General features: G+C 34.0%; 1 protein-coding gene across 1 annotated transcript in view; it reads right to left on the bottom strand.

Annotated features, from left to right (window-relative positions):
• Nucleotides 1-24,257, bottom strand: part of MARCHF7 (membrane associated ring-CH-type finger 7) — a 57,546-nt gene that overhangs the window by 1,784 nt on the left and 31,505 nt on the right. The window contains exons 3-9 of the mRNA XM_090280170.1: nucleotides 20,724-20,919; nucleotides 18,199-18,366; nucleotides 15,011-16,109; nucleotides 11,647-11,816; nucleotides 6,173-6,282; nucleotides 3,369-3,482; nucleotides 1,842-1,890 (exon numbers count right to left, since the gene is read on the bottom strand). Of these exons, the coding sequence (XP_090136296.1) occupies nucleotides 1,842-1,890; nucleotides 3,369-3,482; nucleotides 6,173-6,282; nucleotides 11,647-11,816; nucleotides 15,011-16,109; nucleotides 18,199-18,366; nucleotides 20,724-20,919 (1,906 nt within the window). The remainder of the gene's footprint in view (nucleotides 1-1,841; nucleotides 1,891-3,368; nucleotides 3,483-6,172; nucleotides 6,283-11,646; nucleotides 11,817-15,010; nucleotides 16,110-18,198; nucleotides 18,367-20,723; nucleotides 20,920-24,257) is intronic.

The raw sequence follows: 24,257 nt of genomic DNA, 5'->3' as shown, positions 1-24,257 counted from the left end.
GCCATGAAAAAGCTCTATTTAGTTTAGTCAAAATAGCTTTATATAGACACAGCCTAAGTTAAAATAACTGAATTCAGTAAAAACCTTGTTGAGATTATTCCTATGACACCATCTTGTCAGAAATTTATCACTTTTGCAACATTTCTGACCTCAATTTATTTTAGCCATTAGTGGCTCAAGAGTTAATGTGAAATATCCTGAAATGTCTTTTGGAATAATGTAAGAATTCTGTAAACTGCTCTGCATGTTGAGGAAAATGGAAGCTCACTAAAATAAACATTGAACTACCAAGGGCAGAAAGGTTAAATGTATACATTTCTGTGTTAATACTGCACAATTTAAGAGCAACCAGAAAATGGCATCAGCAAGCAAATTATGCTGCATGCACAGATGAAATTTTACTTTAATATCAAGCATATAGCTCATGAATGAGTAAATCCTAGGGTTAAGTTTTATGCTGTATCATGAAGCAGTATCAAACTAAAAAATAAAATATCTTTTCAGATGACTTCTCATGTTTTCTATTTGATTTATTCCACAGAAGAAAATTTCAGTCAGAACCCATGTTCAGAATATATTAATACTCTGGTGCTTGGGAGTTAATTTGTAGCACCCACATCGTCTTTCATTCTCAGCTGAGTTGAAGTATATTTCACCTCTTATCTTTTTCCTCTCTCTCATATGAATGAATTCCTATTTTATATACTGCTTGACTCTTTTATATGCAATTTTTACATATACTAATTAAAATTCTAAAAATGCATTATCTGGTCGTGCTTCTTTTAAAAATTAAAAATGATACAGAATTAATGATAAAATCCATGTCCTCAAGTAATCAAGGAATGAAAGGTTCTTAGGAGAACTAAGTTCTTCTCACAACTTACTTCAAAAAATGCTGAACACTCTCTAAAGATGAAAATGTTATGCACACTACAGATATTTTCAAGTTCTCTGAAGATGATATAGAAGGTAATCAACTGGATAATACAGACTTTAAAACACTTCCAAGAGTGGATTGGAACTTGATCATGGGGAGCCACCTGCTTTTGGGTGAAAGAAGTACTAAGCAGGTTAGTAATCTTGGGAGTCCTGGACTGTTCCAGAGCCACCAATATATGTGCCCACTTTGTATGAAGCACCATGAAGGTTGTAGGACTTTGAGAAGAGGTTAAGTTGTACAGATACCTGTAAAGATTTGGGCATTAAATGCTTTCCTATAGGAGCCCAGGCAGAAGTCCTAATACTGGAACGTGATCTTAAGAGACTAGAGCAAGCTGCTGGTGGAGCTGGCTACCTATTAAAGGTCCACGAGGACCCAAACAAAAAGCAAAACAAAAACAACCCCAACAACAACCAGCCTACCACTGTGGCTTCCCTTAGAAACTCAAAATTAGGGCTCTTTTACCCCTATTTTCCTAGAACCATCCATATACCAAGGAAAACCTTTTATGGACTAACAAAACTGAGTAACCAGTAAAATTTCATGCACAAACACAAAAATCTAACAGATTATAAAGTGTGGTTTGATTAGTCCTCAAACATGTCTTTTTAAATTTGAAAATCGAGGTGATCAAAACCAAAATTTTACTCAAAAGTAATATACTGGTGGTTAAAATTAAATCCTTCTGTATCTTAAAATTAATACTATTCTTAAATATATTTGTTTTTAAAAAACTTATGTCAGCTTCCCAGCTGATCTTTCTCAAATCAATTAGTATTATTAAACCTATAAACGAAGCTCTAATTTGAGAGATTATATATATATACACTTAGGTTTTGCTCTGTGGGTTTAATTTGCAAAAGTAAATTCAACAAGTCCGGGGAGGGGAAATTCCACCTACTTTCGAGATCTTCCATATGTGCCTGAAGAGTTCTTGCAAGGTTAATAAACTAGAAACAATGCAGAAAAAAATACAGTAGTTGAAATGTTGCAAATGGATCTAAAGAGAGAATCAGTATAGGAGTTTCATTTCCATTAAAAAGTTAACACCATTTTAAACCTTTAAATAGGGGTCTTTCTCTCCCCATATTGGAAATTACAGTGCTTAAGTATACTGTTTTTAATTTTTTAAATAAATCATTAGCTCTGTAGAAATCATGGATTAATCATGTAGGAATTGGGTGCAAATGCAGTATTTTTATCAAATAACATTCCTCTTGCATAAATTATGACAATTCTGAAGGAAAATAATTAAAAGTTTTACAACCTGGACTCAAATGAATTCTATTTTAGTGGTTAATTTTAAAAAACTAAAACAAGAATCAACCTTTTTCCTGTCTAAATTTGATAGCTTTTGAATTATTACATTTCATTGTATTTTTTAAATCATAAAAATGACTTGTACTTTAATATTAATTTGACTACAACTTTTACAAAGGCATGAATTCAACCCACCTGACTACATGCTTTATATGGTTTATTCATTCTTAAGAGAAAAGTTTATGGCATTAACTATATTTAAGTACTATGATTTCTAAAGTACTCAGAAGTAAAGAGATCTCTGCTCAAATTCTGAATGGTCTTAAGACAGTTCATTCTGTTTTCCTCAATGATAGTAGTTTGTCATCTGGCTCACAGGTATAGTAATGTCCACATGATGGTTACAGAAAAAAAATGTTTTACCAATTTATAATATAAACTGAATTATGTGTTAACTTTTAAAACACCATAAACTGCTAAATTTTTATCACTGAAATGAACATTTATATAAAAAAGTCTAAAGGATACATTTATGAACATATTTAAAAATATGAAATGTTCTGACTATTAAGAGTAATGAAATGTAGGTGGCCCTAGCATCTGCTACACAAAATTTCCTCTGGTACATAGAGGCAAACTGGCTCACCTGGCTTAAATGTTAAGGTAAAAGTGTACAGATCAAACACCAAATAGTCCATATCTTAAATAGTTTATACTATGGACACACTTGAAATCAGTACACTGGTAAGCTGTTACATGATGGTAGGAAATAAGCTGAAGTTAATTTTCCATACTCTCAGATTTTGGAGTTCAATTTCAGGCTATAATAATACTGAATTGTCACTTCCCCCTGCTCCCCAATTACACAGAGCTTTTTCTTTTCCTTCGTGTTTCCAATTCTCTGGTTTTCACTAACATATATTCCAATAACCTTTAAGAGGTAGAAAAGTGCTTCTTTCTCTAAAATAGCTTTATGAGAAAATTAGGTAGCTTGATATAGAAGACAACAGTTTCTATTAAATCTACAATGTCTTTTATTTTTAAGACACATTTTAATATAAGAGCTCCCCAAAGGAACTGGAATGTGAACATATAAAACAAACTGCTTTCCAAAGCAAACAATGGTACATCACACCCTCCCCTTGTCCCCTACTCCAATATTACTTACTCGGACTCGTGTGCTTGGTTCATTTGTATTTCCCATCATATCTGAAAAGCTTTGTTCCCAAAAGTGCAGTAACACAACAAGGTAGAGACCAGAGCTGATAAACTCATATTCAGCCTTCAAAAGGGAAGCAGAAAAGAGAAAAAGAAGAACATGGACAATGAAAAATTAGTAAACTTGAGATTGACAGTCACAGCACACTGATAATCTAAAGGAAATGTATTCATGTCTAGTTCCTAGTTAAAAAGAAATGGTGCCATCTTTTAGAGCAGGAAATAAAAGGGCCACTCTTCATGACTTCATAAATTTTTACTAATGCCATAAGTTGAAATAGGTGCGTGACTACCCTTTTTAGTTCCTTTTAGTTTTCCTTTATGTCATGATTTATATAAAACCATTTTATGGTAGAATGAATGCTCTGGTTCTCTATACAGCTCATAAAAGATTTCACTGCACAAGTGGCTATAAATGTTTACTTCAAAATAATCTTTTCATCTATACACTGTATAACTAAAACCTGTTCTGACAGATCATGTGTTTCTTCTGTGACACAATTACTTAAAGGCAACAATAATTACAAAAATAAACTAAAAAAGCAAACAGATGAACTGTTCCTCAAATAGTTCTTTGATTCTAAACTGCTCTATTGTTTTAAAGCTAAGACTACAAATCACATCATGTTTTAAAAATCTAAACTGTTCTATAGTTTTTATATAGCAAACTAAGTTGTACCATTTTTTGGTAATTAACTTATCTGAAGTTAAAAACTACAATCTTATTATAAACTTCAGCAAGTTATCAGATTCTAGAATATTCCAAAACTATTTATTAATAGCTTCTTTAAATGTGTCACATACTTTGCTTATTTTTAAGTTAAAAGGAAATTATGTATCCATAAGATTTTTAAAAAATGTTAATGGTTATCATCTTGACAAAGATGAAACCACTGGATAATGAAATACTAAACTGTATTAAACTTATCACTTAAAATGGAGGTAGTTGTCAGGCCACTAGAATCCATGATTCACAAAAAAACAATAGTCAAAGCCAGGAAGCTTAAACTGTCAATAAAAACATCCCTAGGTGAACTGAAAAATGCCTAGAGGAAAAAAAAAATGGCAGGAGAAAACCATCCTTTGAAACCTACTCTCATTTTGAGGGGAAAAAAAAATTTTGCATTATTCCATCTTTCCATACTCTTTCCTCCATTCTTTCAAGTACTAATGCTCAGTTGTTGAGACTCCTTGGGAATTTAAGAAAATTACTTGCTTAAAATGGTATTCTTTTTGGACAACTGACTCACTAGAGAATAACACAATAATCAGTATTAGAGTAGCATCTATACCATCAACTGCTTAATGTTTCATTCGCTAGATCAGTGATTTTTAACCTGGATTTTAGCACCTATCTTCAAGAGCTCTGGGAATCCCTTAAATTACAGATTTTGTATCTATGTATATTTTATAAGAAGTATTCGTGGTTTTAATCAGATTTTCAAGGCATATCCATTTATCCCTATATTTAAAAGTAAAGGGTGTCCACAAAAGATGATATACAGCTTTATTCAATTTATATGAAATATTCAGAACAGATAAATCCATAGAGATAGAATGGAGATTGGTGGTTTCCAGGGGCTATGGGAAGGGGTGTAATGGAGACAAACTATTTAACAGATATGGGTTTTTCTTTTGGAGAGATGAAAATGTGCTGGAACTAGACAGAGGTGGTGGTTGCACCACGCTGCAAATGTACTGATACCACTGAATTACTCACTTTAAATGGTTTTTATGTTATATGAACTTCATGTGAATAAAAAGGGGTGTGTGTGTCCATTATATCTTCATTTAAAAAGTGTTTTTTAAAGAATTCATGCATTCTCTCACCATCATATATTTCTTTTTATAACAAATATGCTGAGCTCACTTGGATAGTTTGGCTCTAGGATCATCCTAGTAATCTCCTTTAACATCTTTTTCTCCACACACCCGTCCCAAATCTTCCTTTAAGAAGGTAAAAATATTGAGCATTTCATTCTAACTATATAATTTAAGAACTTCAAAAAATTTTTAAAAAATCTAAAGCACTTTCAGAACAAAAATTAGTGATCAAAATTACTAGGGGACAGGAGTTATCAATACATACCAAAAATAATCCCTGAGAAATAAGAAGAAAATATTTAAAAATTTTATAATGATCTCTGGCATTATTCATTATATATATAACAGCTATACTGTAATGATACAAAAACTGAAGGGAAGAAAAACAATCTGAACTTGGAGTGGAAGATTTCATAAAATAACTTGTTCAACACAAAGTTGAGAAGCAGAAACGGGGAGGGTAGAGAGAAAAAGCACAGTAAGAACATATGGTCAGATATGCAATGAAAATTATTCCTAAAATAAAAAATACAGATTTGGAAGCAAATCCAGGGCTTGGTGCTTTAATCATGTTCCAGCGCTCAGAGGCATTTGTAAATGAGACATCTCTAGGGATATACAGTCGACAGGCCTACTTCGGGACCACTTTCCTAAGCTTTTATTATTTTCAGGTTTATTTAGGAAGCATATGGTGTATTTTATCTTAATAAATTTAAAACATGGGACTTGGTTATTTGTCCTTCAGTTGCAAAGTGTTATGGAAAATTAAAGAACAATTATAAAATTATAATACCTAATGCAGTAACAAAACATTAATTACTATTTTTATTATTTTAATTCTGGTTTTCTGACCATGTTTTAATCTTTTCTTCAAGAGCTGTCCTTTAAGCACAGAATAGACACTTACCCAATTAAGCAAAATATACTAACTTGTTCGTTTGCATGAGCTCTATGTAGTTCATGAATATCAAAATCCTCCAGGTTAAGCTGCAACTTCTCTTTACAGAGTTCACAGGTGGTTACAGCCTCTAATGAAGAACCTGGTCAAAATTAAATTACAAATAAAGCTTAGTTTTGCTATATCGGCACAAAACATTTTGCCTTGTAAGTTTTAAGCTTAGAATATAGAAAACTAAAAGGGAGGAAAGGTGGTAGACTGGATTACTGCCATAAACCAGTAATGTCTCCTAAAATAGCAATCAGCAACACCTACTGTGCATGTCAGCAACTGCTCTTACCGTACTTAATCCTCCACCCATTATTCGGAGAGCTGTTTTTTCCCCCCTCCCAGATACTCATATATTACGGATCCTGGGAAGCTGACAATGGAATGTCATCTGTACTTCCTCCTTCCTCCTTAAGTACCTTGGCAAGATGGCATTAAAACAATACTTAATAACACAGTATCTCAAACAACTAGTTGCATATACCCAGGCTAGTATCTTTGATGTGAAAAGACCTTCTGTGGTTTAAGAAATGTGCCATCCTAGGTTAGGAGGGAAAAAAAAGAAATCTACTGTTGCCCAGGTCAAAACATCCCCTTTTTGCTATAAAAATAATGAAGTCCTGATACATGACACAAGATAGATGAATCTTGAAAACATTATGCTGGGCAAAATAAGGTAGATACAAAAAGGACAAATACCTCCTCATTCCACTTATGGAATGTATAGAACAAGTAAATTCAGAAAGTAAACCAGAAGTTAACAGATTGTGATGAGGAAGAGGGAGTTATTGCTCAATGGACAGTTTCTGTTTTGTGTGATAAAGAAGTTTTAGAAACAGGTAATGGTGATGGTTGCACAACATTCTGGATGTACACAATGTCACTGAATTGTACATTTAATAATGGTTAAAAGAGCAAATTTTACATTATATGATTTTTTTCAAAAAGGCTCCTTTTGTCCCATATGCATCCCAAGCTTCTGGTTTCAATTAAGTAGGTGATAGTCTTGTCTAATTAAACATAAAGCCATTTTTCCCCACTGTATTTTATCAGGCTTTAAATTGAAAAAATGTTCTAAAAATTAAAGGAAGTCAAGTGAGTAACAGGGTGGAGGTTTAGATTTGATTCAACATCTGCTGAGTGCTTATTACATGGCAATCAATATTACAGGTTTCAGAGATTCAGAAAGAAAATAAGTAGTAACTCCTGTCTTCAAAGAGCTCATAAAACTCTTAGAATTTAATAACAATCCTTTAAATAATAAAACTTGGCATAAAGTCCCAAACAGCAGCAGTAACTTACATGTATTCTCTGGAAAATATCTAAAAGGAAACTGAACGCTATTCTGAAGTAATATGTTGTCTATATTATCTCAAAATGTGCTTTAGTCAAATTACCTAAGATAGTCACTATAATTGTACCATTGAACTAAAATAAGATTAAGTCCATAATCTGACCTGATGGAGAATATGAAAGACATTTAGAAGGCTTTCTCTTATCAGACATTTCTTAATACACTATTCTCTGATTCAGAAGCAGAAAAACTACAATGATCACCAATTATGGACCTTGGAGATCATTCAATACAAATTTTTTTATATCTTAGGGCTTCATTTTTCTCTCCCATGGAACAAGTAACTTACAGAAGTTGTTCAAAAGGTCATACCCAGCTAGAAGGAACCCACTTATCTCTACATTCTTTAATCTATTCTTTAACCATTATATCCCACCTCATTCCAGTATACTGGCCCTGACTACATTTGCCTAAACTTGCACTAGACTTCCTTTATTCATCTTTGTACTTCCTGTAGACTTTAACAGTCTATATATGGCAACTGCTTCATACGTATTTATGTATGAGAATTAATCTTCTTTTCTACCAGATGGGGTCTTTATGGTAAATATGAGAAAGGCTTGTGAAAATTTATTAGAATGGTTCAGTTGTTGAGATCTTTACAGTCATTTGATCGTTTCTTAAAAAGTATTTATTGTAACCTTGTAAAATACGTGAGTACTTACCATGTGCCCAGTACTGTGAGGAACTATTTATAAAAATCATCTCATTTCACCTTCACAATAACTCTATAAGGTAAGCATCACTCAATTTTAGTCATGATGGAGCTGAAGCCCTACCCAGATCTACTTAAGAATATTCAGGAATGAATCTGAGGTATCCATATTTTTAAAAACTTCAATGGGTAATTTTGATCAGTAGCCAGGGTTGAGAACCAAAATTAAGAAACGTATTCAAGATCCTACATTAAGTGTTTGGAGTCATTATTCCAATCTAGGCTTGTCTAACTATAAAAAGCCAATGTTCTTAAACAATACACTGTATTCATTATGTTTTCCTACATACACAACAATAAACAATCCAATTGTAAATATATTAGAAGGTGAGTCAAGTTGTTTTTCATTTTGATACTAGCTATCATATCTGGGCCCTTACTAAAGTGTCAAGAACCAAGCTGGGCACTCAATTCACCTTAGTAACGCTCTAGGACAGTGACTAATAAAGCTTATGAGGCTGTCATAACACCATAAAGACAAGAGGAGGCTACAGGTGAGATGTCCCATCCCACAACCTCAGGATCAGGCCAGCTTAAAAGAAAAAATATGCCCCCTACTCCAAGGAGAGGCTGGAGGAAAAAAGTTTTCCAGTAGTCTCATAATCTTCAGCTTGAACCAGTCACCTGAATCCTCCAACAGATTATTAAAATTAAAGCTATGATACTTCAAAACCCATTTGCTTATGTCTCCAAGGCATCATTATCAGACCTTCAAGCTCACACAATTATGTACATTTATTAAACTGATCTAATTTTCCACCTTTCTCACCCTACTAGTCATTTCACTATGTCCTCTGGTACTTAATGGTCTCATATAATTAAATTCTTTTCGTAATCAATCTCCTTTTTGAATAATCTATTCAACTCCATGCCTGAACCACAGTGCCCCACAGACTGATATGCTCTTCTGCAGCCTTTCCTCCCTCTCACAACCCCCTGTACCTCAAGACCAAGAACTGGGGAAAGATGCCCTCCACACCTCTTGCTGTTTTGAAACTACAAGTCCCTCCTCATTCATTAATTACTACTTTAACAGCTAGCTCGCTCTCTATCTTCTTTAACAACGTATTCCTTGCTATTTCAACATCAACATAGACCATTCACTTTTGATTTTTGACTTCCTGAACATCTTTGCTTCCAATATTACCCTTCCTCACCACAGCCACCTACTCTATGGTCATACCCTTGACCCTGTCATCACAGTTTACTGCACTACCCCTAAATCTGTATTTTAAGTATCCTCTTGTGTACCTACTATTTCTAAAAATTCTAGCTCAACAACTCTGGCAATTTTCTTCGATGTCAATGAGACTCAAAGACTCTGACCCTACCACTTTCTCACTATCCACTTCCTTATGTACTTGTTGCCTCATGATTTTAATTACCATGAACACAATTACGTCCTTACAAGTACTCTTAATCCCCATTCCTCCTCTTTGCCTGGTTAAGATCCCAACCTCATTTGAACTAAAATCTGTGTCTGCATCCAAGCATTTAAAAACTGCTTCTAAAAAAAAAGTTCATGTATCTCGCTTGTGAATCATATTCATGGCCACTGATTTTTATTAACCTGATAATTCCTGAAAACATCTTAGAATGGTATTTCCCCCACATATCAAAATCTCTTAACCTGTCCCCTAATCAAATAAAGACCTTATCTCCATAACTAAGAGAACAGAAGCTTTTACATAGGAATTCAAGCATCTTCTCACCAAAGCAACTGATCAACATCCATATTTACACTGGTTTTCTTGAGATGAAGTACCTTTTTTCCTATTAAAGGCTAACTACTCCACCTGTGCTCTGGATTCCATCTTTCCCTTTCTTTCTCTTCAGTACAATCTAATCATGCTTACGACCCCACCACTCCAGAGACAAGCTACAGGATATTCATGCTACCAAATCCAACTGTCATTTCTTTGTTCTTATCTCTTTGTAGTGTGTTTGACAGGGTTGATTACACACCCCTTAAAATATTTTCTTTCTTTGGCTTGCATGACACTCCATTTTCTTGGTTTTTTTCTTACAAGACTGAGATTTCTTCTCAATTCTCCTTCTCTCCCCCCACTTAATGCTCGGGTGTCCCAAGGCTTTGTCCTAGGCTCATTTCTTTGATATCTGATCTTGTTCCAAGTGACCTTCTTTAATCCCAATACTTAAAATACTACACAGTAGCTTATCTTTCCTAAAACTGTTATTTCCAGTGCTAATATCCCCCTAAACATCAGGCTTATCTAGCTAACTGCCCAGTTGACATTTCCGTAGGGTTAATAAGCAGTTCATATATAATATTTCCAGAACAGAACTCTCAACTTCCTGTACCAAATTTATTCCAACCCCAGTCTTCTTTATTTCAGTAAATGACCATACCATTTACTTAATTGCTCATGGCAAAAATATGGGCTTCACTAATTGTTCTTTCTCCTTCACTCCATCACACCAATCTACCAGCAAGTCTTATAGATTCTACCTCCACAACATACCAGAATCTACCTATTTCTACCACCACAATCACCACCTCTTTAAGACCAATTTCTACTTGGCTTCCCTGTTTCTACTCATCCTCCTGAAAATTACTCTCCACAAAGCAGCCAAAATAGAAATAAGATCATTTTATTCCCCTGCCCTTCAGTGGCTTCCTCTTATACTTAGATAAAAATCTAACTTCACACATTTGCTTCAAAGATCTTGAATGAGCTAGCCTCTGTTAATTTCTCTTATTTCAACTGTATCACCCACTTTTCTTGCCCACTAATTATAATCCAGACACACCAAGCCTCATTCAGTTCTAAGTCATGGCCACCTTAAAGTCTCTGCACCAGTAGTTTCCTCTGTTAGAATGCTCTTGCACTCTTCTGGATTAGCTAGCTCTTCTTTGTTCAGTTTAAATGTCCTCTCCTCATTCCTTTCACACCCAATAAATATTACGACCACAGGAACAAGTACCTCTCTGTCTTATCACTCTACCCCTCACATGCACTCAATGAACAAATAAATCTCTACAGTAAACTTACTATTGTTATGTAACTTATTGGATAGCAGCATGAGAAACAATAAATCTTTCTCAAGAACACAGAGCCTATAAATAGTATTTCTTTGATCCAAAGAAATCTTACATGATACAGGGGTTACCCAACAATGACAAATTATAACTGTGTTATATTTATAAAGAAGTGAATTGTTTAGTGAGTAAATGAAATATAAGAAACACTATTATAAATTAATTTTTTGATGCAATGCAAGACAAATGCTCTTAATGTTTTTGCTTTGAAAAATGATCAAAACATTTCCGATAATAAATTCTAATGACTTGTTAATTAAAATGGATACATACTTGCCCCTCTTGGAAAAAACTGTAAAAACAGAATACACAAAAGGGTAAACCTTACCAGAGTTAATTTTCGCCTGTAACCACTTTTTCATACACTCTTGGTGGACATACTGCAAACTTCCTGTGCACTTGCATGGCTCTATTAGCAAATTAGATGATGATGCAGCTGCCATCTGACAAATTCTACATAAGTCACCTTCTTCTTCTTCAGAGTCCTCTAAAAGAAGGCTGAAAGAGAAGGCATATTTCCTAAACAGAGCTAACTGGTTGATCATTTCCAGTCATACATAATCCCAAACAATACCTTTTTTGTTATTTCTGCCCACACTTTTATTTGGTTCAGAAAAACAATAAACAGCAACCACCATGGAAAACTATTACAATGAGAATAAAAATTATAATAAATACTTTAAAGGTAAATGAAATAAGCTATCCTATTGCTTTCTTTAAATCACTGAAGTTATTTTGTTTCTGGTATTACAGTTTAAGTTCCATATTTTTCACAATCACTTTACAAGTATCCCCAAGAGATTTTAATTTCTGCAGTACCATAGACTACTTCAATACCCCCCGCACCTCCCCCAAAACTTTTAAAACAACTTGAGACTTAAATAAATATAGACTAGTAACTTCTCATCTACATATTGTTGGAACAACATATGTTCAAACTGGTATGCTTTTTGTATTAAATCACAGTAAAGAAAATAAAAGAACCGATTTAAAAATTCTCCATTTCCCCCAACCCCAGCAATGTTACTAAATCAACCTGATTTAAACAAGGGTAGGACTTTAAGTGTGGAGCAATTTCTATTAACGTATGTATTCTCCTTAATAGGCCAACATGTACAATCATTTAAAATGTACAATAGCTATATAGTAATAAATAAGTTTTTGTTAAGATCTCCACTGGCTTAGTCTACTGCTGACATAAAAGAGGTATTTAGTAAATTGATGATACTGAATACTAACCTGTTTTTGAAATAAAATCTGGATTGTATGGGTTACTAATAAATTTAGCAACAGATTTGTGGAAAGAGGAATAGGTATACAGCTGTTGGGCAACTTTCAAGGCCTGGCTTAACCAGAGAGGTATGACCTCAAATGTAAATCTTCATGTTTTACCTTTAGATTTAACTTTCTACAGTTGATAGTTCTATTTATTTTTTACTTGGGAGATTCAATTTTTTCTTTACTTTTATTACAGTAGCCCCCCACCATCTCCAGGGGATGTATTCAAAGACCCCCAGTAGATTCCTGAAACCACAAATAGTACCGAACCTTATATATACTATGTTTTTCCTATCTATGATAAAGTCTAATTAAAATTTATTTTTATTTACTGATTTTTAGAGAAGGGAGAAGGGAGGCAAAGGACGGGGTAAGAAAGAAAGAAAGAGAGACAAACATCAATTTGTTGTTCCTCTCATTAGTTGATTCTTTTATGTGCCTTAACAGGGGATTGAACCTACAACCTTAGCATATTGGTACAATGCTCTAACCAACTGAGCTACATGGTCAGGCTGATAAAGTTTAATTTATAAATTAGGTACAGTGAGAGATTAACATCAACTAATAAAATAGAATGATAACAATATACTGTACTAAAAATAATGTCAACGCGGTTTCTCTTTCAAAATATCTTATTATACAGTCTGTACAGGGTAATTATGCTGGACAAAGAAATGAATTCCATCATAAGTAGGGCATAACTAGGTGGTGAGATTTCATTACAATACTCAGAAAAGTGCATGATATAAAATTTATGAATTGTTTACTACTGGAATTTCACGCTTAATATTTCCAAACCACAGTTGACTAAAGGTAATTAAAACCATGAAAAAATGAAACCACAAATAAGGGGGAATTACTAAATGTAGATAAGAGTGTCTTAAAAGCCTCACAAGCAAAAAATATAATAAAGAAATACACACACAAACTGGCAAAATAACCAACAAATGCTTTTTTTAAAACTATCTAACCAGATAGAATGGTGCTGGCTTCATTTGTTTCTTTGGATATCACTAAATTTAATGCTTTGCCTGCTACTTACATCAATGCACTCAAACTAACCTAATTTAAACACAAGAAATACTTGTAACTATTAAGAGTTATAACAGCCATAACAGCTATAATAATTATAACTACATTTCTCAGCAGATACTTTGCAATCAGAGGGAGCTGCTTCAATAATGTCAAAGCTACTACTACCAGGGCAGAGAGTAAATCTTCCCAAGAAAGAAAAAAAACATGAATTATAAAAGCAGGAAAAGAAGTCACATGGTACAATTTCTCCTATGTAAGGAAAAATGGGAATATAATAGACCAATACCCAACATCTCAGAAAGCATATGAAACTCCCTTTATTCCCAGAATTTGAATAAATTTCTTAAAAGTACAAAAAAATCTAAAATGATAGTAATAGCCATGTTCCCCCAAATTTCCATTACAGTAGGCCTTTATAAAAAAGAAAAAATAAATACCCTACAACCTTAGCTTTAGTCTTTTTTCCTACAAGTATATTTTACATGTATTACCCTATCCCATTTTATTAAAATTAATTTACTAGATGGAAAAATCAAGTATACTAAGAAGACAATTAATAATCCAGTTAGGAATAAAATCTCTGATCTTTCATCTTTTCACTCTTACCAAAGATTTTAAAGCAAACTTCAACTGTACAGAAGATATCATTTGTTTAAAGATTCTTTTTTATTAAAAAGTTCTCAACCAAGGATATGTTTATTGGTTTTCTTGGGGTGGGGTGGGGTGGGGGGGGTAGTTAAGAGAAAAAGAAACATCAATCAGTTGCCTCCCATAAACCCTCCGACTGTGGCTCAAACCCACAACCTAGGTATGTGCTCTGACCAGGAATCAAACCTGCAACCTTTTGTTGTATGGGATGAAGCTCCAACCAACTGAGACATCCAGCCAAGCTGCATAAAGATTCTTTAAATCTGAAATTTAAATGGTCTTTCTAGCAAAGTCTCAATATATAAAGAATATTCAGTATATACTTGGGACTTCAAAAACAAAATTAAAAATATGTACAAACAATTTTACTTCCAAAAGATTTGAGGTGAGAATTACAAATAAATCTTCTTAGTAATCTTCTTACTAATCCCTGACTATGTGGGCCTCCTTAAAAATCCAATTTAGCACTTGTCTACCAAGGAATAGAGAAAGAAATTAAGATTGTCTTGTATGCTGTTTAAAAATAATCTTTATATTATTCTTGATCCACTCCATACCCCAAGTGCCTATCTTTATTATTAATTCTCACCCATTTTACCTCTGAGTAAGAAGTAACATCTTACTCTAAATTTCAAGTGAAAAAATTGTAGATGTTATAAGAAGTGATTTTAGAAAATTTTTTCTCTAATCTGCTCTACCTTTATGGGCTTAAGACAGGTAGTCAAATTTACCTCTCTTTTATTTTCTGCAGTCTTTCTGGGTCTCTTGAAGATGCACTTTTAGTTTTATCATTCTTTCCATCAGATGAACTCCAACCTGAAGGAATAATATCTACAGTGATCATGACATTGTCGGTCAAATTATTTCCGAGTGCTGGGGGTACTGCAAATCGAAATAAGGAACCAGGAAGGATTCCTGTTATTCCTGGGCTTCTTCCACTGTGGGCCGACTCTGATGTGGCGCCACCTGTAGCAGCACTGCTTGATGCTGCAGGTGCTTGAGATCTGCTGGCAGCAGCCCCAAGGGGATCACTCTGTGCTTCAAGGTGAACCACTTCACTTGATTCTCTTCTAAATCCATGATGAGATCTAGACGGTATATCAGAGGTGGGTATCCTTGAAGATTCATCTCGTCCCTCTCGTCTCCTTCTAGAGAACAAAGGTGTGCATCTATTTCTAAGTGAGGAAGACAACCATGGTCCTGTATTTCTACCTTCAGGTTCTTGGTTAAAATTTTCTGAATCTGGCTCAGAGCTATGATTTTGGCTAAGAGAAGACAAACCCCATCTTCGTCTAAGAAATCGAAATCCCTGAGAAGCTTCAGATGCCCTATTATCAGGAACGTCAGAAGTTGATGCTGCATTACTACGAGACTGTGAAGCTGCTGAGATTCTTGGGGAAATGTAAGAATTTTCAGAACTCAATGATCTTGTATTTAAGGATTCCTGACTAGACCTCCGTGAAAAAAAAGTAGAGGACATACTAGAAGCTATACGTGACAGCAATCTCCTGGTCGTACGTCTCCCTTCATTGTCAGAAGATTCTTGAAATGATCTCTGAGATGAACCAACTCTATCTGAATTGTTTATGGTTGAGGTTTCATCTCTATTTGAGATATAAGAAAATCCAGGCTGTGTATTGCTTTGGGGAGATCCCAATTCTCTTGGAGAAAAATTTGATCTTAAAGAATTTCTACTAGAACACGGTATGCTCTGATGTTGAGAAGGCATTTGGTGGTTTGTGGATGATGTATTCAATTGTAAAGTGCTCACTGAGTTCTCTTTTGGTCTTGCTCCCTGTGAATATGAAGAAGGAACTCTGTCTTGAACATCTATTTTTGAAAGAAAGGAAAAGTAACCAATTACATGAAATAATTTTACTATTATAAAAATTTGCATCAATTAATGACTAATTATTGCCAAAATGAAACACTGGTTTCAAAGTGAATACCGCTAATTATAACTATGTAGCTTAACTATTATTTTAGAAAAAAAGCATAAATGTACTTCTCTTTCTACACCCTTGGTAAAATTCAGAACTTCTGTATAAAGTCTACATTACAAACTAAAAAGAAATGAGAGCTTTTGAGAGGCAAAAATCAATCTACCAACTTCATGAAGTAAACAGCTGAATTTGTTGACCAGAAATTGATATGGCAAAATACCTCATTCCCTAAAAGAATAAGGAATTTTAAATGAGCCAAATTATTAATCGTAGGGAGACAGTGTATGAAATATTTTCTTAGTAATAGTATAAAAATTACTTCACTTAATATTATCATCTTTGTAATTTTATGGCAAACCTTCCTAAGAGCTAAAAATTTCTCCATTTTTTTTCCCTTCAAGGTAACAACAGTGATTCTTATCCCTGGTTACTCATCAAACCTACTTTTACTTCTTAATAGTATGAAAGCATTGAGTCAGAATAGAGTCCTGACATCTGAAATTTTAGAAGTATACCATTGGTAGTTCTAAACTTCAAAGGGATGAGAAATACTATAGGATTCCTTTATAAAGAATACTTATCCATACACCTGGATTAAGAGTTAGGTTACTATTGTGCTAACAGAGGGAGCCTCATGAAAGAATAAACTTTTAGAGGCTAAATCTACTCTATCCTGTACTTTTATACCCCCAAACCTAGAAGCTATTGACAGTGTTTACTAAAAGTCATCCACTCAGAACCAAGCAAATAAAAAGATGTTTTCATTTGTGTTAAATAAAGCAAAGGCTTGCCCTGGCTGGGTGGCTAGTTGGTTGGAGCGTGATTCTGCATACCAAAAGGTTGCCAGTTCAATTCCCAGTCAGGGCACATACCTAGGTTGTGGGTGCAAACCCCAGTCAGGGTGTGTACAGGAGGCAACCGACTGATGTTTCTCTTGTTAATCAATAAAAACATATCCTCAGGTAAGGTTTAAAAAGAACAACAACAACAAAAAATTAAAATAAAGGTTTGCCCCAATACAATTATTTAAATAAGCTAAACCTTTAAGCCCTGACCCGTGTGGCTCAGTTGGTTGGGTGTCATCCTGCAAAGCAAAGGGTTGCCATTTCGATCCCAGGTTGGGGCAAAAAGGCAACTGATAAGTGTTTCTCTCCCTCTCTCTTAAAAATAAAAAAACAAAAAAACAAACCTTTAAAAAATAAATGTTATCTTCTATGTAAATCCAACTCCACTTCTGCCTACTGTACTTGTCTACTTCAGTTAACACTGTTTATCTTAACTTAGCTATTGTTTCATGGCATTTATGGTTGAAAAGCTTAAGCATATGTGCACTGACAAACTATAGGTATTTCATCTAAATGGAAACCAAGGCATACATGTTAAATGAAGGTAATTCTAAATTGTCTTAAAATGGTGATCTCAAGCTTTAGTTTAGAATTAACTAGTTATTACACTATATAAAACAAATTATACTGGAATATAGATATGCAAGAACTATTTAGTATACTTTATGACACACATTCTTTTTTTAAAGATCTTATTTTTATTTATTTTTAGAGAGAGGGGAAGGGAGGGATGTGCAAGAGAAACAACTGGTTACCTCTCGCATGCCCCAACTGGGGACCTGGCCTGCAACCCAGGGATGTGCCCTGACTGGGAATCAAACTGGCAAACTTTCAGTCGCAGGCCAGAATTCAATCCACTGAGCCACACTAAACAGGGCTGACGTACATTCTTAAAAGAGAGCAAGTAAAAAATTTATCAGCAATCTGGATTCATGCACGTGTACTTTAAATTGTTTGTATTTTTAAAAGCAAAACAAAGTACTAGGAAACATTAAGCTATTTGAAATATTCGTAAGATGCACTTCACTTACTCTTTTGTACTGTAATTTTAGTGATATAGAGAAAAATATGACATTACTAGGTAAATTATCTATAACAATAATAATATATATTAGGTAAGTTTATACATACATGATGAAGTTGTGAAATCACCACTTCGGTGACTATAATCCATAAGATTACTAATGGAGGAATCTGCTCTCCTCTCTAAATCTCTCCTCTCTCTCATTAACTCATTTCCAAATGATCCAAGTACCACTGATGAAGATCCAGGAACTTGACTATGCCTCCAAGAAGAATCTTAAAATAATCAAAGAAATTTTAATTCAGAGAAAGCTTTCAAAGATGACAACAAATCTTTGTTATTACACAGGGAGGTTGTGCTTTATTACAGAAATTCCCATAGTTACAAAGTTGAAATCAGAAGCAAAATTTAGATTATTCACTAAATGAACTCAACACTTACAAAATTATTTCTTACTAAAACATTCTTCTCTAACACTAAACTATCCCCACCCATGATGCTAATGTCTCAGTTGTTCTCTAGCTGACTATATACAATGTAAACATGATAAACTAGGCTGGCCAAAAAGTCTGTTTTTTCTGTAAAATGAGACAGTTTTCATTCTCACGAATAACTTTATTGATCTGGATATTTTGACTATGCTAGCTATCCCCTGCTATTGGCTTCTCGTGGGTAGAAGCCAGGGGTGCTGATAAATGTCTTCCAATGCATAAGACAGCCCCACAGCACAGAATTATTTGGCTAAAATGTCAATAGTACCAAGAAACTTTGCAAACCACTTTTGACATGTTCGACCAGGCACAGCACCTTCTCCATACACTGTACAAATCTTTTTCTGTGTTTTTTGCATTTTTACCTTTCTTGAAATAATAAAGCATAATATGCCAAAAATGTTGCATTATCTTCTTTCATCTTCAATATTAAAACAGCTGCACAACAATTCAGTATGGTAAGTATTTTTTAAGTGCACGCTGACATGACAGCTGTCACAATACAATCTATCAAAGCTGTTTTGAATGAAGTTAAAGACAATTAAGCACTATTAGAGCCACCGCACAGAAAAAACTAAATCAACTTTTTGGCCAACCCAATAAAATGATTACAGAACAAAAAATGCAAAACTTGTCAACGATGCAGAATTTCATGAAAAGTCAATGCAAGTTATGTTGGAAAACAGCCAATATCAAATAAAAATTCAAAGCCATCTTGTAATAGAAGCTATTGTAGGTTATATAATACTATTTATGAGAAATATCACTGCCACCACACTCGGTTCATTTGTATTCGAAGAATTAATACATCATTGCAATTATAATCTAAATTTTTTAGATATGATTTCATTTAAAAATAAATTAAAAATTAAGTCTCAAAACTTTCTCTCCTTTACTTTTTACCTTGAAACTTTGGTTCTTCCTCTCCAAGTCTCAATAGCCTTAATATTATTTCTGTTCATTAAGGAAAATGGCTCAGGGTATTTAATGGTATACCTTCACAGAGCAGAGGAAAACAAAACTCTGCACAGTGGTGTTTGTCTACAAAGTTAAGGTCAGTCTGCTCTTATCTATCACACTACTCTTAATCCCCTCCAGATGGGGCAGTGGCTCTCCAACGGCAGTCCTACTTTCTAAAATACAAAGAATGCCCTGGCCGGTATGGCTCAGTTGGTTGGGCGTCGTCCTGCAAAGCAAAAGGCCGCAGACTCAATTCCCAGTCAGGGCACATAATGCCTAGGTTGCGGTTTCAGTTCCCAGTTGGGGCGTGTGCAAGAAGCAACCAATTGATGTTCCTCTCTCTCCCTCCCCTCCATCTGGAATCAACAAAAGAAAAAATAACTAACATAGAAAGAAGTCACTTACACTAATTCAACTAGTAATACATATGCATTTCAAGAATTTTATCTCCAATTGTGTCATCTCAGGTTCTGTCTCACCTTAAAACTATTTCAGGCATTGGTCTGTTTCGTTTGAAGACGAGCATAAGGAGAAGAGAGCCTCCTGCCCTCTCAACAAAAAAATCTTTTCAATTTGTGCTACAAATGTGTCTGTGAGTACAAAATACCGATCATAAAACTTTATGAATAAGCCATCTAAATTCCAGAATGGTTAAGTGACTTGCTCAATGCTGCACATCTAATAAGAGGGCTAGAATCATGGCTTTCTAATTTCTGGTATAGATCTTCTAGTAAAATACTAACAACTATTTCAAAAAAATCTCTATTTTCTGAAAATAAATATATACTGTAATGTTTCTCATTTATAAAAGATATGCCTTGAAAATGTTTTTTGCCTACTTCATAAAAATTGGTTTTCCTAGTAACAATTTTTAAAAAATTTACCTCCTATAACAACCAGAATACACGTCACTTTTACCAATATGATCACCGTACATTTGCAGCTATTCTAATTAAATCTGTTAATACCCTGTTTGTGTAAAACATATGTACCAAATTCAGAACAAAAATTCAAAAGTTGATTTCAGTTCTAGCACTAACTTAACAGAAGATGTTGGAAACTCCATACACTTCTGACCCCACTGTCTTTAAGTTAGCTCTATCTGCTTAATATGGAATGTCTTGGAAGAAGGGCTTTAGCCTGAATGCATGTAAAGTAACTTGCATAAATTTAATTTTTACCTGATACTGCATTTAAACCATGTCCAACATTTCTCCCAGCTGAGGTAGATGCACAGTTTGTACAGGAAAGTTTAGGTCTTTTTGAATCATGATCCCGTTGCTGGTTTTGTGATCTTGAGCGTGCTCCCTGAGTTATCTCAGATTCACTATACCATGTAGATTGAAATGGAGATGCAGATGATGATGTAGATGTAGACTGTAAGTTTAAAAAAATTTTTTTAAAGGAACAACAAAATGCTTGCATTCAATATGAGATTTAACTTACAATATTCAAATATATTCCCAAGGACCAAATTTTTCTACCACGTGGGTTTTTTATAATCTTTGTTTCCTTGTGCCCACTTGTTCCTTTTTTTTATACTATAATTGTACTTTGTTGGATAATAAATCTGATTTAGATTAATTATTCTATGTAACTATATATAATCATCTGGTGAAAAAATACTTAGGAGCAAAAATTTTATTCATTTCCCCCCTGGTTTAATACTTCAACCTTTTGAGTAACCTGTTGCATGGTGGACAGAATGCCAAGAAAGGCACTAATATATAAACTGAACACTCTTTTATAAAAATGGGATTTTTCAAGTAAAAAAAAACTTATCCTGGATCTAATGCTCATTCTTAGGAGTACAGTCATACAACACCATAAACGTTACGCTTTTTAAAGTGTCTTAATATCTGGAATTCCTTCTTCATCAGTGAAGCAAGAAACAGCTAAAACAAGCACATACTTTAAAACTCTTAGCTCAATGTTTTATCTATTAACATAAAAACACATATACACAAAATAAAACCCAAAACACAAGTCACTCACAACATACAAACTATGTCGCTTCTTAATTATTTCATTGGTTAGGCAGTATGCCTAATATAATGTATGAAAGGGATTAGTTTATCTCCTTAAATATATAGGTTTAAATAAGAACAGAATATTTCAACCACAATTACAGAACTTGTCCTTTTATTTTACAAGAAATTTTCCTTCATTAAACATATTATAATAATTTTAACATGCATGTAGAAAACAGTTCGTTTTATTAAAGAATATTAAAGAAAATGTCTTTTTTTCTTTTTTCAATGTTCTTTTAAGTTGTATTTCTTGACAAAAATGAAATATAACATGAGTAGTAAATTCAGTCTATGTTAATCTAATATTCATATAAGACAATAAACAACAATTATAATATAATTAAGGCTATAATAAGTATTTTGAAAATTTTACAGGAAAGCAAGACCCTAACTATGCCCAAGGAAAGCAGAAGAGAATAGAGGGTGATAGTTCACCTGTAGGCAAAGGAGAAAAGAGAGTATAGATAACACACACAAAAAAATGTGTAAATTCCTCTATCGTGTGACTTTTTTAAAAGCATTATTACTTATTTGATCTTCTATTATGCTTCAATTATGAGAAGCACACTGCATACATTGAGGGAATTCTACAGAATAAACTGCATATACATGGAAAAGCAGAAGATGCAAAGCTGAAAAAGTAGGAATAGGCTAGACCAGGATTTTATCTACCCCTTGTCCAGAGACTATTTTGCTAACTGAATGTGGCACTCTTCAGCTTAGCACAAATGTGGTCTCACAGCCTTCTGCACCAAGTACTCCAGAATTGCCGATCAATGAACTGGGTTAGCACAAGAGATGAAATTCATTAGTTATTTCAAAATAGAACCATCTTATTTGCCATTATCAGGAATTAAGAAAATTATCCTGCATTCCAGTGACTTAACCCCATTAGATTATCAGAGAACATAATAAAAAATAATTTAATTTAAAATTTAGAAAGAATAGCCTTTTTTGACATGGAAATCTAAAATAGGAAATACCATCTAATCTTATCCCCAATTTTCTAAAAAGGGCATTTTATGTGCCCCCCAGACATAAAGGATATAATGGAATACAACAGACTTTTAATGTGAATACGTTTTATTTGTATGAATTCATAACTCGTCCTTATTTTTCTCATTTTACATAGACTTAACAAATTGCTACCGAATAGCCCTTCTGCAAATATGATTTTGGAGACTACGTGAGGCCATCAGATCAACTTCTTAGAAAAATCCTTAGAACACTGAAGAAGACGAAAAGGGTAGAATGGACAGAAAGTACAAAAATCAACTAATGACGTCACTGAAATAAAAAGAAATAAGTTCTTATCACGAAAGAAATGGGAACAGAGAACAATTATAAAAGATAAAAATCCAAATTTAGAGACAATGTGAGACATTAACAAAAAGTCTGAAATCACTCCTGTTTCCAGCATTGGCTACTAGTGAGATAAAGACACACTCACTATACAGTAAACAATTTTCATGACTCACAACTCTAAAGGTAGCCTATGGAGCCTATACATGTTATTACAACAGACACTAAAGTCCATGTTAATATCAGTACATGGAAAGGAAAAATAAAAAATTTTCTGCTTGCTAAAATTAAAAATCAAAACTTACCCAGATTTCTACCAATCAAATTTGTCCATTGTTCAAATATCCTCAGTCTGAAGCAAAGCAATTAGTTTTTCTCACTTCTGAATTCTTTCTTTCTTCTGAATTCTTTTATCAATTAAAGTATGGGATTCATTTAATAATATACTATCTATTCCACTGTCTAGAATTACTGGTGGCTCAATAAATTCAGGGAATGAATAAGTCTCCAAAATATACCACCTGTGCAGACAATGAATGCTTAGTTTTTGAATGGGCAAAGGGCATGAATAAACATTTCTCCAAAGAATAGGTACAGAGAGCTACAGACATATGAAAAATTGCTCAAGATCACTAATCATCAGGGAAATTCAAATGAAAACCACAATGAGATACCAGCTTACACCTGTCAGAATGGCTACTACTAAAAATGTCAACAAAAAACAAGTGTTGGCGAGGATGAGAAAACACAACTCCTGTGTACTTACTTGGTGGGGTTGTAAATTGGTACAGCCACTATGGAAAACAGTATGGAAGTTCACCAAAATTTAAAAATATAACTATGACACAACCCATCAATTCCACTTTCGGGTACTTATCCAAAGAAAACAAAGACAGAGATCCAAAAAGATGCATGCACCCTTATGTTCACTGCAGCATTACTTACAATAGCCAAGATATGGAAACAACCTAGGTGTCCATCAACAGATGAATGGAAAAAAATGTGGTATACATTGGACTATTACTTGGCCATAAAAATGAATAAAATCTTGCCATTCGTGACAGCATAGATGCATCTAGAGGGTATTATGCTAAGTGAAATAAGTCAATCAAAGACAAATAGCGCACCCTGGCTGGTGTGGCTCAGTGAATTGAGCGTCGGCCGGCAAACTAAGTGTCGCTGGTTCGATTCCCAGTCAGGGCACATGACTAGGTTGCATATATGCAACAGTTTTAAAACTTAATGACTATAAATGTATGCACAATGGACAGAAGGGAATTTTCCAAACTTTCTATAACCAGCAGGCACCCACTTCTCATTTCATTTATTAATTTATATCATCACAATACTTCCTCTTAAGTTACCCTTCCAACTAGAGGTTTC

This window comes from Furipterus horrens, unplaced genomic scaffold, assembly GCF_987537825.1.
Source record: "Furipterus horrens unplaced genomic scaffold, mFurHor1.1.pri manual_scaffold_1, whole genome shotgun sequence".
Classification (NCBI taxonomy): domain Eukaryota; kingdom Metazoa; phylum Chordata; class Mammalia; order Chiroptera; family Furipteridae; genus Furipterus; species Furipterus horrens.
This window is presented reverse-complemented; position numbering and strand designations above follow the sequence as displayed.